General features: G+C 52.9%; 1 protein-coding gene across 1 annotated transcript in view; it reads right to left on the bottom strand.

Annotated features, from left to right (window-relative positions):
• Positions 1-343: 343 nt before the first annotated feature.
• The window catches only part of GAB4 (GRB2 associated binding protein family member 4), a 55,854-nt gene continuing 42,844 nt past the window's right edge, over positions 344-13,353 (bottom strand). The window contains exons 6-12 of the mRNA XM_063723198.1: positions 8,922-9,172; positions 7,256-7,341; positions 5,066-5,330; positions 4,151-4,241; positions 3,739-3,835; positions 2,694-2,798; positions 344-1,845 (exon numbers count right to left, since the gene is read on the bottom strand). Of these exons, the coding sequence (XP_063579268.1) occupies positions 1,702-1,845; positions 2,694-2,798; positions 3,739-3,835; positions 4,151-4,241; positions 5,066-5,330; positions 7,256-7,341; positions 8,922-9,172 (1,039 nt within the window). The 3' untranslated portion in view covers positions 344-1,701. The remainder of the gene's footprint in view (positions 1,846-2,693; positions 2,799-3,738; positions 3,836-4,150; positions 4,242-5,065; positions 5,331-7,255; positions 7,342-8,921; positions 9,173-13,353) is intronic.

Raw genomic sequence — 13,353 nt, forward strand, 5'->3', positions numbered from 1 at the left:
CAGTGCCTAAGCCCGGGGCCTTGCCACCTGAGCCTTTGAGCTGCCAGGGGAGACGGCTCCTGCTGAGGGATGGATCCCCAGAAGCCAGCCAGGCCCCTGGTCTGGTGAAGTGTGGTGCTCACAGGTGCTGACAGGGTGTGGAGGCCGCCTCCATCAAACCCTGTGGGCAGTCATTTTTTGGAGGAGGAAAGTCTATTCACCCCAAGGTAGGATGAAGCGTCTGCTCTGCCCTGTTCATTCTGAAACTCTTGGAAATTTTGGTCAAAAACTTTCAACAAGAAATTCAGATCCCTACCTGAACTTTGGCACATGAAGCCCTGGGTGAGGCCCTACCTTCTGAACCTGCGATCAGAGAATCTCTCAAGTCACAGGAGGAGGAGACTGGCTTCTCCTGTCCCCATAGCCAAGTTTGAGTCCAATGTGGCACTGGAACACCAAGAAAGAGGGCGAAGTGAGAGGGAAACACTGGGCCTGGCACAGCCCCAGCCCCACCCCAGGCCGTCCTCCCTGCAGGCTCTACCCGCGTCCCAGACACCCCTCCAGCTGGCCTCCCACACTGCTCCCGTGCACAGCGGACCCCCCTTCACCTTCTGCTCCTGTATTCCTTTCACCACTTCTGGCATGCCCCCAGGGCCCCCAGCCACATTTCCCCACTTCTCCCTGGCTGTCTCCCCGACTTTGCCTCCCATGGGTTCCCTCTGTGCTCTCCCCACTGCTCCCCCTTCACAGAAGGTCACGTGCTGCACCACCTGCACTGCAGATTCCTGGGCCCCGCCTTGGGCCCCTGCCTGTCCCAGGACCCCCTCAGCCCTGAGCCATCTCCATCTGCACATGCTCCCTTCCTCCCTCGCTCCCTCCGCCATCCCACCCCTCATCCTGCAGGTATTTCCCCCATCAGTTGCTGCTTTGCCCAGCTGGGATCAAGCCTTCTTAGGCAGGCAAGGGCCCCCCAAGGAGCATCGGCAGAGAGCAGCAAAGCCAACCTGCAGCTCCAGATTTCTGGGGCCCTGACCCTGGTCCTTGTCACCCCAGTCTCTGGAGCTCCAGCCCTGCTTCTTGTGGCTTTCGGCTGTTCATCTTCATGTTTTCCCTTCCTTTTACCCTTCCCTCTCTGCCTCTCCCACCCGGGAGCAGCTGCCATACTCTGGCCTCAGTCTGAAAGTGGGAGCCCCTGCAGGTATCAGCTGCCCTGCTGGGTCTAAGGATCTAATTCCTTTGCTTCTCAAGACCACCTTTAACCTTCCTTCTCAACTATTCCAACGTTGGATGGCCTTGCCTCTCCCCTGACCAAAAAATGCCAGGGCTGAAAAGCCATGTCCACTGTGGCCTGCGGGCCTTGGGTCCCAGGGTCAGCAAGGTAGCTCCTCATGGTCCAGGATTGAGGGGAACAGCCCAGAGGCTAGAGGGAAGAGGCTGAGGACCATGAGCGAGTGTGAGAGTGGATATCTGTTGGGAGCCCGGGTCTGAGGGGCAGGAAGAGACTGAGGATGCTTGCTGGCAACCGCTCCTAGCAAGGGGGTGAAGGTGGGGACCATGGCCAGCCAAAGGCACAGGTGGGCCCCAAGCAGGCAAAGGATGTATACTGATCAGGCCTCTGCTCTCTGGGTAAGGGATGCGGTCCCTGATATTACAGAGCTTTAGAGTGTGGAAGAGCAGCTCTGAGGCACTGTCCTGGCCCCGCTCTGGTTTTGGTGGCCCGAGTCACAGCTTGGCACCCCTGCGAGGCTCCGAGGACTGCCGCAGGCACATCTGTTCACTCGTGGTCTTCTGCAGGGCCTGGGTCTTCTCCAGATCCACCTGGACATAGTCCACCTTCTTGCCGGACGTCACAGAGCCTATGGATGGCTGAGGGACAGAGGGTGGAAGTGGGAGTGGGAGTGTCTGTGAGGTCCTGGTGAGGAAGGGCAGGCCAAGGAGTGGGCTCTCCCAAACTTTCTCAGGGGGAAAGGAACCTCTGCCTCCTGCTCTCAGCAGCCTGGGAGGCCTGGGCTTTAAAGCCTCAACTCCAGGCTAACCTCTCCTCCTGCTGGATGCCATAGCCCTGGCCAGCACTTCTCATCTCCCACCTCGCAGGAAGAGCCAGGCCCTTCTCTGGCCCAAGGATTGGCCAAGGCCTTCCCCTCTAAACACTCATCCATGGCAGGAAATTTCCCAGGTGTCAACAAGCACCAGCCTAGGCCTTTCCAGGGGTGCCCTTGGTGAGCCCTATCTCCCCAAGGAGGGCAATGCACAGAGGTGGAGCTCTCCACCCTGCTGTCTAGACAGGCTGGCTACATGTGCTTTCTCGGGAGGCTTTCCTGGGCCCAGAAGTTCCTTCTGAGGCCCCCTGCATCAATGGCCGGGCTCTGAAACCCTCCCACACAGTGAGTTCTCCTCACAGAAGAGTTTGGCCTGGAGCCAGGTTGCCGGTCCTGGGTCTCTCCTGATTTATTTCGCAACCTCCACAGATCAGGTCTCCACACAGTCATCTGTCTCTACGGGGAGTCAGGGCAGGCTGATGAAGGCACCACACTGAGAGGGAAGGAACAGGAGCCCCGATATCCAGATCAGAGCACCACTGAGCATAAGAGCCAGGCACCAGGCTGGGAGTGGCGGCCCAGCAGCCTGGTGCTGCCGGTGCTGAAGGGCCTGGCCCCACAGTCTCTCCCCCAGGGCCCAAGGGCTCCGCCCAACCCCAGCTCCACCCCAGGCACCTTGCTCGGCTGGAAGTCCAGGGCCACATAATGGATGTTACCAGTGCTCCTCTGCGGGGCTGAACTGCTGGTGCCACCGGAAACAGGAAATGCAGATGCCGGGTTCTGCTGTCACAAGGAGGAAAATCCTGCAAATGACTTTAGGACACAGACAGACCCAGCACCCAGTGGAACACACCTGTGGGCGTAGCTACGCGCCCACTGGGTCCTACTCTGAGCCATGCACTGGGGCACTCTCTGCTCATTCAAACCCTCTCAGCAGTCCTGTGAGCCAGGTGTTACTACTGTGCCTCTCCTTCACACACTGGATGTTGCACCCAGTCAGTCATCTGAAACTCCCACCCATGGCCCAGAGTGGGTCCATCCTATGAAGCAGCTGCCTCCCCCTCCAGCTCCCAGAGATTGGCAGTGCCCACCACCCGAGGCGGCATGGAGCCTGCTCCCTTGGCAGCTCTCCAGGAGATATGCGGGGTCCCGCAGCCTCCTCCCTAGAAGGCTGCCACCTTGCTGGGACATTCCTGAAGTCTGGCTCTGGTGAGAAAAGTGGCCACCCTGGGCTCTGGGTTTTGGCTGCTTTGCTGGCTGGCTCATTCTTCCGATATCTGTGCAGCAACTATCAAGTGCTGGTCATGATGCCCTCTTCAGTGCCAATCTAAGGGGTATCCTGTGTTCCACCTGCATCTCCACGTCTCTCACAGCCCTCATCAGGGTGAGGCATGTACATGGGTGTCTCCCCATGGCCAAGCAGACACCTCCAACTCTGCCTCTTCCAGGGCAGGGCACCACCTGTATCACCGTCATGAGGGCGAGGTGGGCTGCCTCTGCTCTTCAAGTTCCAGACTTCCTTGAGGGGAGACCATCATCTTCCTAACCCTAATGATTGCCTGATACACCTGTGCTCAAGAAGGGTTTGCAATAGGAGACCAAATCACACCTGACTGGGCTGGCGTGAGTCAGCTGAGGTAGCTAAGCTGGGAAGCGGGAACATGAGTGTGGGTCCCAGGGGACTCTGATAGGCGCCTTACAGTGACCCCCAAGGACTCACCAGGAAAATATACCTCTCTCCACTGTCTTCTGAGTCTGTGTTGGTGATGCTCTGCATGGAGATGGGGTGTTGGGAGGAGCTGGAGTCAAAGGTGTCGCTGTTGTGGGAAGAAGGCAAGGAGTACATCCTGGGTGGGGCTTAGGGCTGCTGTCAGGGCTCCAGCCTCCAGCTGAGCCCTGACTTCAAGCATCCAGGCCTCACACTGTTACCAGATCAAGAACTGATATGGGCAGGGGTCATTATTCCCCCTTTACAGATGAGAAGGCCGTCACACCTCATGCGACGGAGACAGGGTCAGCTATGTCCACATCAACATCAGCATCCTGTTATCCTGACCACAAGCCAATCACCATCCCACTCACCCCTCCACCGGCCCGGTCCCAAGCTCCTGTTTCCACTGACAGACACTCACCTGGTACCAGACCAGGGTTCTGTGACAGGTGGCTTGAAGGAGAGCTCATTGACGACCCTGTTGTTTCTCAGGTTGGGCGGTGTTGGGTTTGCTGGAGCAGGAAAAGAACCTTCAGTCATCAGCCAGTGATGACACCACACCCATGTCCACTTTGCTATAAGGCCCAGGTGTGCTTAGAAAGACCCAGCCCATCCACCCAGCTGTGTGCGGGGGACTGAGGTTTGGCAAGGCTGTATCAGCTGGGTCATGCTGAAGGGCCTTAGAGTTCTGTTCTCAGATTCCAGATCATATGCTCCTCCCACTGTATCTATAGCCACTGTATTTTCAGAATCCAAAATGGGGACTCATAGTCTGACAATAGATTTTTCTGCCTAAATTTGACTTGATATAAAAAACAGACACAATGTTTGAAATGGATTTAGTCCCCATGCCTGCCCCTGCTTGCCTTGGACAGGGCTGTGTAGCCCACCATGGAAGCAGGTAGACACCATGAGGTGCTGAGGCTGCAGCGCCACTCGCTGGGTCTGGTTCCCTGTGGCCAGACCCACAGGACTAATACCCACCCAGTTATCCCACTTCTTCCTTGAACCCCGTGCTGGGCCAAGGCCACAAGGTGAGGTCATGGCAGCCTGGAACCTGAACTCTAGCTCTTCTTCCTGGTCTACACGTGGAGGGCACAGACCAAACTTCACTGGACACCTGCTGTGAGGCAGGGCCACTGTCCCAGACACTCTCCTTCCAAACAAACCCAGGAAGTAGGAGTTACTATCTCCATTTCACAGAGAAGAAAACTGAGGCTCAGAGAATTCACATGACTTGCCAAAGTCAGACGTTCCACATCCAGGATCCACCTGACCCCTAAGCGAATGCAGAGTCCCTGGACATTGTCAATAGATAGAATGGGGAAAGACTTACCTTTCCGGTTAGGCTTCAGGCTGTGGTTGACAGGGGGCAGCTGGACCTCATGTCCCTGGCTGAGGTCTTGGTGCATAGAAAGCTCTGTGAGTGGGGAGCCAAGCAGGTCAAAGCGAACAAGACATGAGCCCACAGAGATGCAGACACCCTGGGAATCATCGCCTGCTTGCTCCACAGCCGGCAGGGCGGGGGAGCCTGGGTTCATGGGCACACAGCTGTCCTCAGAAGCAATGCTGTCTGATAGGCCCACAAGTGTTTTTCCTGGCTAGGAAGGGGAAAGTGAAAGAAACACAGCTATCACCAGTAAGAACAAGATAGGAATGAGAATTTCTAGACAAAGCCAAAAAGAGTCATGACGGGGTGTTTTGAACGAAACTTTTGATCACCTTGGCTGGGGGCTGCTGTCTTCAGCAGCCACCTGCAGCCCAGACAGAAGTGCTCCAGCCAGGAACCCCATGCATGGGGCCCCTCTGGGCAGCCTCAGGGGTCAGACTTTGGAGCAGCTTCCATGACATAGTCACATGTAAAAGTGGAAGAGTTTTCAGTTCTTACGGGTCCTGGGAGGTTAGGGAGCAAGAGGAGAGAGGGTGGCAACTGGCAGTGTATCTTGCAGAATGGGGTGTGGGATCACTTAATTAAGGTCGGAGTAAATGCCTGGATAGTCTATTTAAAGGCAGCAGCAAGAAAGTGGCGAGCCCAGTCTGCTGGCTGGGGGAGGTGAGTCTAAATTCCTATCTCTGGCCACTGACCGAAGCCACATGGGTGTGGTGCAAAACCGGAAACCATCAGGGACACTAAGTCCTCTGCCTCTGGTCTGAGAAAGTTTCACCTCCATTCAGTGTGGATGCCAAGACAGCATACAATTATAAGCCTTCACTACATGGGGAGGGCTACACTTTGAAGCTAACAGAGTGACCTTGGAAAGACCCTGAAATCAAAGTAGAGGCAAGAAAAAAATGAGATGTCTGGGCCCTTCTAGCTCTCAGGACCCCTTGGGGTCCAACTACAATTTGTGACAAATCTATAGGATAAAATATCTTTAGTGGCTGGGTCCACTCTGGTTTCTGGATGCTGGACCCAGGCAGAAGGCGGCAGAGGCCGTGCACCATGCAGATGTGGCTCAGCACCCAATGTCCACTTGGGTTTCCGGATACTGGACCCAGGCAGAAGGCAGCACAGGCCTTGCACCATGCAGGTGTGGCTCAGCACCCAATGTCCACCTGGGTTTCCGGATACCGGACCCCGGCAAAAGGCAGCACAGGCCGTGCACCATGCAGGTGTGGCCTCGAGACCCACCATCCACCTCAAGTCCTGACTCGGCACTGGCAGGTCAGCATCTCAGGCCTTGATCAAGGATCATACCAGATGTCTTAGCCCTGGAAGGTGAGGTAAGGGGCGAGGTGCACTTCCCCATACAAGCAGATTCCTCTCCCCCAGTGGCTGTCATTAGCTGACAAGGTATCAGGGAGGTATAAGGAGCCTGGGGCTCACTCGGGCTCCTGGGTGACCACCAAGCTGCAGGCAGAGCTGCCACAGAGTTCTGCAATGCAGCAGACCTAGGTACAGCCTTCCTCCAGCTCCTGCCCCATCTGCCCTCTGCCTTGGTTACCTAATTCCCACCATCTTTGTAAGGAGCCTGACACCAGGCCTTGTTGCTTGTCTGACACCTTGGAGAACTGTGGTTACCCTTTCCAGGTGGCAGCCTGGAATCCATCCACCTCACCTGACTCTGAGTACTGCCCTTGCCTTGAGGCTCACACAGAAGCACCCCTGCTCCAGAGGATCTCCTGGATAAGGTTGCTGAATCAGATCACCCACCACCCCAGCAGCCTGTCCCCTCTGCCTACCCATACCAAAGGCTCACAGGGAAGCACTCCTGCTCCAGGGGACCTCATGAGTTAGAGCGCCTGCTTAGAGCATCCAGAACCCCAGCATTCTGCACCCTCTGCTACCCACAGCGCTGATAAGCCTTGTGATCCCGTCTACTTCGGTACTCACTTTCTTCCAGACCTGGATACCTGCCTCACTTATCCAAAAACTGAACCTATGGTTCTGAACTGAGGCAAGAACCTAGGCAGGCTCCTAGGAGGGAGATGCTGTCACCCTTTGGGGGATGTGCTTTTAGTTCCATGGAGTGTGACCTTTACCTCCCTAAGCCAGTCTGGGGACCCCTGGTTAAGCCATACTCACCAGGAAAGAACTGACTCCCTCATGCATGGACTTAGCTGGCCGGCTGGCATTCCCTCCACCATGCTGGGGGTACTTGCCAGAGGAAGCTATGACAGAGGAAGGAGATCCACATGTATCACAGCTGATCCATGTGTTGATGCCTCCCCAGTGCTGCTCAGGGTCTCCCTGATGCTCCAGTGCTGCTCAGGGTCTCCCTGATGCTCCAGAGGACATGACTCTCAACCCCAAATGACAAGGCGTTATCTCTAACACATCCCTGCTCCCTACCACAACTCCTCCTGGGCTTCCAGGTCCAGCTCCAGTGTTACCCACAGAGTGTCCCTCCTGGACGCCTGCCCTCAGGACACACCTCTCCTTCAACTCCTACAGCACCCACCACCCATCCCTTTCACCCACCTGCCACCTCCAGGAATAGTAAAGAGTGCTTGTACTGACTTCTGCATGTCGGTTGCATTTTATTTTATACAAAAATGTGAGCTCTGAACAGCAAACATGTTTTATATATACCTCTATCATTTCAATTTCACAACACAAGGACCTTGTTCAAATTGCTGAAACACTGAGAAGACTGCAAAGAACTCTAACCCAGGATCCAGGACCTCAGGGTGAGGCTCATCTTTGCCACTTATGACTTTTAACCCTGAATAAGCCTAAGTACCATGGGCCTCATATAAAATGGAGAAAACAAGGCTTTGCCCCACCAGACTCTCTCATAACAGGAAGAATAAACAAAGGCTTTGCAAGGTATAAGAATGGATGCAACAGGAAAGGAGTTACTATTGATCTATTTTTTTTTTATTGAGGAGAGGAGGTTATATGCAGATATAAAATACTCTCAGTGGAAAACAAATGACAAAAGAATCTAGGTATTTCAAATACACAAGTTTAGACTTCAAACAAAGATATCCAAGTATAGGCTGGAAAATATTTTGAAGATCTCATTTTGTTTCAACAGTCTGTTAGTCCACACTGGTTTGGCTCTAGTTTTGGACTGATCTCCTAAATTTCTGTTTTAAGTCTTTACTTGGATTTAAACATATATACACTATGATGATTTAGAATTCCAAACCCATATGTGCTGTACTGTAACTAAGAATGTTCTGTCTCCCTTAGTGGAGGCCGAGTCTGCCACAGTCTTGCCATTGGGTGTCTATTAACAGCCTCCAGTGCTGGGGGACCCAGCAGTCAAGGTCCAGGCAGGAGATGAACTTGACTATCAGTGACCTGAGTGGCTCCCAAGTCTCCCTTGGCCATGGGAGACCAAGGACTAGCTAACCACTGAGAACCCGGTGCCACCTCCCCTCTCCCTCTGGTCTCAGTAAGGGCTCATACTGACCTTGGCGACATCGGCTGTTGTCTATTGCAGGAAGGGTATTCCGCTTGGGGATGGCAGCAGCAATGGACCACCTGCTACTTTCACTGACTGAAGGTCTCTGCTGAGGGCTGCCCCACTGACATGCTTCTGCCTGCCTTGCCTTGGGCAGGGGAAGGGAGGCTATGGGCCCAGGAGTGGCCACTGCCATGGCATAGAGGTTCTTGTCTAACGTGACTGTCCTAGGAATCTGGTGCACTGAGAGTAGGGTGGCCGGAACACCACTATTGTTCACCAGGTGGCCCCCAAACTCCTGGCACAGGGTGCTTCTGGGTGCCTTGAAGGGGTACACACCCTCTTTATCCGCCTCAGAGCCTGTGAGGCTGCCTCTGGTGGGGCCATGGGAGGCCAGGCTCCAGGGGATTCTGTGGGTGCTGCCTCTGAATTCTGTATTGCGCTGGCTCGGCTTGGAAAGGCTATGGAAGCCATGGATGTGACCGCTGACCCCATCAACACTGTATCCACTGTGCTGGGCAAGATTTTGCATGGCTGTGCTTCTCCTCATGAGGAATGGGGCCCCAGAACCCTGGGAGAAGCTGGCACTCCTAAGAGAGAGAAAGAAGGGAAGGAGCAGGGGTGAGAGGAGGCCAGGACTGCCCCAGGGAGGCAGGCGGGGAAGTTCACAGCCCCATGTAGTGAGATGATATGGAGAAAACACAGGAAGAGGAATTGGGCAGACCTGAGGTTTGTCTAGTTGGGAGTTTACTACCTTGTGGCCTTGAGCATTTTCCCTTTCTGAATTAGTTTCTCCATCTGTAAAATGGTGATTAAAAACTCACTTTGCAGGTTGCTTAGAAATCAGACTCTAGTATATCTAGAGTCTAATTCAATCAAGGCAAGACCTTATTCCTCTCCCCCAGTGGCTGTGATTAGCAGGGTGGTCAGTTTCACCCCCACAAAACAGAGCAGCAAGCCAGATACACTGGCTACTGGTTCCCTGCTGTGAGCATCGCAGAATGTGCATATCTGAATGCCCAGGCTGAGAGATGGTGGGGAGAGCTTTGAAGTGGGTGGCAGGAAGCAGCAAGCAAGTCATCTCATCTCTGAGTCTCAGTGTTCCCCTGTAAAGTAAATCAGCTCGTGGGTGTCAATGTGGTAAGTTATAAAGAACTTCAGACATAAGCAACAGATCCATCTTCTACCAGGTTTTATGGTGGTTAGAGAGGCAATTCGAAGGAAAAGTTTCTCTCCCCAGAAACCTAAACATCTACAGAAAAAATGGTTTCCTGTTTGGCAACTCTATCTGGATAGAAAAAGGTTTGAAGCCAGGCATGGTGGCTCACACCTGTATTCTCAGCACTTTAGGAAGCCCAGACAGGCAGATGGCTTGAGCTCAAGAGTTCGAGACCAGCCTGGACAACATGGTAAAAACCTGTCTCTTCCAAAAAAAAAAAAAAAAAAAAAATTAGCCGGGCATGGTGATGTAGTCCCAGTTACTTGGTTGGGAGGCTGAGGTGGGAGGATGGCTTGAGCCCAGGAGGCCGAGGCTGCAGTGAGCTGAGATCATGCTATTGTACTCCAACTTGGGCAACAGAGCCAGACCCTGCCTCAGAAAAAGAAAAAGTTTTGAATTATTAAAATGTAAGTTTTGGGAGATAAGGCAAGTAGTAAAAAGAGAATCAATGAATGAGGAGGGAGCTGTGTCAGGTTCCAGCGCTGCCACTGATAAGCTCTGTGTGCCTTCCTGATTGCCCCAGACACGACCCGGCGTCACAGTGATTTCCAAGGGTCCATCTGGCTCTGCAACTCTACAGCCTTTGGCTTTATGAGAGTGGTTTTGGAACTGGGTTCTACGTTCTGTGTGGGTGCTCTGGGAAATTGCAGGATGTAGTTCTGAGCAAGTATGGATCTAGGTCTTCTTCCCTATCTTTTATATTATTGTTCTTCCTAGGATTTAATGTGGGGAAAAAAGTAAGACTGGATCCTTATAGCAGCGGTTCTCAGGCTCTAGATGGCCACAGGCATCTTTGAAAAGCTGAGCAAAAGCTCTTGGGGTGTCTCCCCAGAATGTGGCATGTCTCACACACATGCACATTTGCATGCGGTTTCTAGGGGTCACAGCCCTCTGAGACCAATCCATGGAACTGCCTCACTGGTGTGCTCTCAGCCTGTGGGGAGCTGTTCCTTGGGGACGTGGCCACAGCTGGCCCACAAGCTTAGAAAAATGAAGGGAAGCAGGTATGCAGGCCAGGCTACCTCCTCTGCCAACATGGGCCACCGAGCTTCACAGCCTTCCTCCCTGGACCTCTGCATTCCTTCTCCCTTTCTATTCCTCTCCACACACAAGACCAAGCCAACAGTATGGGCCTCCATAACTAAACATGTGTCTCTAGAGCATGCTGTGCTCCACCAACAGACAGGAGAGCAAGGGAAGATGCAGGATCCTCGTGTTCATATTTGTCTTTGGTGCCTTTCACTTGGTCTTTTGGAGTTTCCAGCTCTCTGGTGGATATGTCACCTGGATTTGCTCCTGTGATATTTGCTCATGCCCCATTTTCCATCTGAGCCAGGCACAGTGGACACAGATGCCACCTGCCCTGCAGGACAGGTGTCACAGCAGTGGAGGAGGTGTCATGAATGCACACCACCACAATCAGGTGGGATGAGCACACGGCTGCAGACAGATCTGGATGAGCCCTCCCTGGTGGTGGCGAGAGTGCCAGAAAAGTCTTCTGCAAAGCCAAACATTAGAGTTACCCACACTCTCACTCACTCACCAGTCAGCCTTAGTGAGCCCACCCTACTCATTTCCTCCTGATCCTTCTTCTGGACCACAAAAGGTCTCATAACAAGTCTTCCTCACATCTTCCCAGGGCCTCTCCAGCCCTCTCCATCCTGCTATTTACCTTCCTAACCTCCCAGCTTAAACATCTTCACCACTGTCACAGTGCCTTTAGGATGAAGCCCAAACTCCCAGCTTTATTCCATCCCATCTTTCCAGTCTTTTCTTCCTAGTTACCCTTCCCACCTAGGATCCACTCAAACCAGACGTCACTGTGTCCCCAGCATGCTCCTCTCAGTGACACTTCTGGGCTTTGTCCTGTTGTCAGCTGTCCCTGGATGGCTTCTGAGGTCCCTCTGGCAAGCTCCTACTCCATTTATCCTTCAAACTCAGCTCAAAAGGCACATTTTTAAAAGCCTCTCTTACATCCTCTGCCTCCAAGTGTAACTAATCACCTGCATAACTGTTCTTGGAGCAGCATCAAATTACTATCTGCATCACACTCCATTGTTACTTATCTCTTCCACCAGACTATGATTTCCCTGAGGAAGGAAACCCTGTCTTACTCATCTTTCTTTCCTCAGCACCCAGGTTAGTGCTTGTCACATAGTAAATAACGAATAAATGTTTGCTGAAGGAACAAGCAAATGAATGCAAAAGTAAATAAAGAAAAGTGGGGTGCTGCCATCCTTTTTCCTGAGCTTGGACCAAACACTTTGAAGCAGTAGATCCAAACTCTTCCTCCTTAAACCCCACTTTCTTATGTCCAAATATCCACCTGCCCATGTCGTTTACTCCAGCTCAGATACTACTCACCCCTGAGTACGTCCCACATGGTCTAAACCCCATCCCTAGGTTTGCATGCCTCACCTCGCCCTGGAATGCTTCTCTCTGATGCATCAAAATATTACACCAAGTCCAAAAGACTTTCCATCTACAAAAGAATTACTGGTCCCTAATTCTCTCATCTTAAGCACACCCTCTTCTGTGCCCCCATAGCACCTGGGCTCCCATCAGGACATGCACTCACTCTGTCTGGTGTGTGTTATCAGTGTATGAGTCTCCCGACTCCCAGAAGACCCTGTGCTCTTCCTCCCTGTTCCCGCAGCACCTGGGCTCCCATCAGAACACGGACCTTGCTCTGTCTTGTGTTGGTTTCTGGGTCTGTGTCTCCCTACTCCTAGCCAACCATGTCCTCCAAGACAGCAGAGGGCCACATCCTGTCCCATGGAATTATGCCTGGCTTATGGTAGATGACACTAATGCATTTTGAGTAGGACTACATCAGGTAAAAGGTAATCAAAGGAAGCCAACATGCCCGAAATTACCTACTCAAAGAACAGGAGCACTGTGCCAACACCCAGGGCTCTGGACATGCTGCTCAATCCCTGCTGCAGTGTGCTCCCCTTGGGCAAGAATCAGGAGGAGAACTCTGAGGACTCAGAGGTCCTGGGGACTCCATTACTGCCATGCACACCCATGTGAGGCCAATGTTACTATGATGTCCTGCATTGGTTTTGTTGGATGGATACCTGGGAGCAGTGGATTTGGAGAGATGCTTCTCTTCCAGGACTGCAGGCTGACAGAAGCCGCATAAAACAGGTAAGACCCTGTGTCAGGCACATGACATGTGATGCCACTTTAAATCTTCCTAATAGGTCTGAGAAACACATGTTACCCCTGCATAGCAGATGAGGAAGGCAGAAATGGCCAAGTTGGTACAGGGAGACACTAAAGCACAAGTGTGCAGGGTGCTTCCTGGAGTCAGCAAGCAGTTTGGGAGTAAACACTCACTCCAGCCAGCAGCGCAGTGCACCTTTCCTCCTGTCCTAGGCTTCTGGCTGCACAGAGGCTGGTGGCATGTGGGGCTGTCACACCACCTCCTGAATATTCTTTGGTGTCAATATCAACCCAGAGCTCTCCCCTGACTTTTAAAAATGGTTTCCTAGGTTTTGTAGCCACTTCCTTTTGCACTTGGTCACTGCATTTAAATAAATAAATAAA

Source organism: Pongo abelii, chromosome 23, assembly GCF_028885655.2.
Source record: "Pongo abelii isolate AG06213 chromosome 23, NHGRI_mPonAbe1-v2.0_pri, whole genome shotgun sequence".
NCBI lineage: Eukaryota > Metazoa > Chordata > Mammalia > Primates > Hominidae > Pongo > Pongo abelii.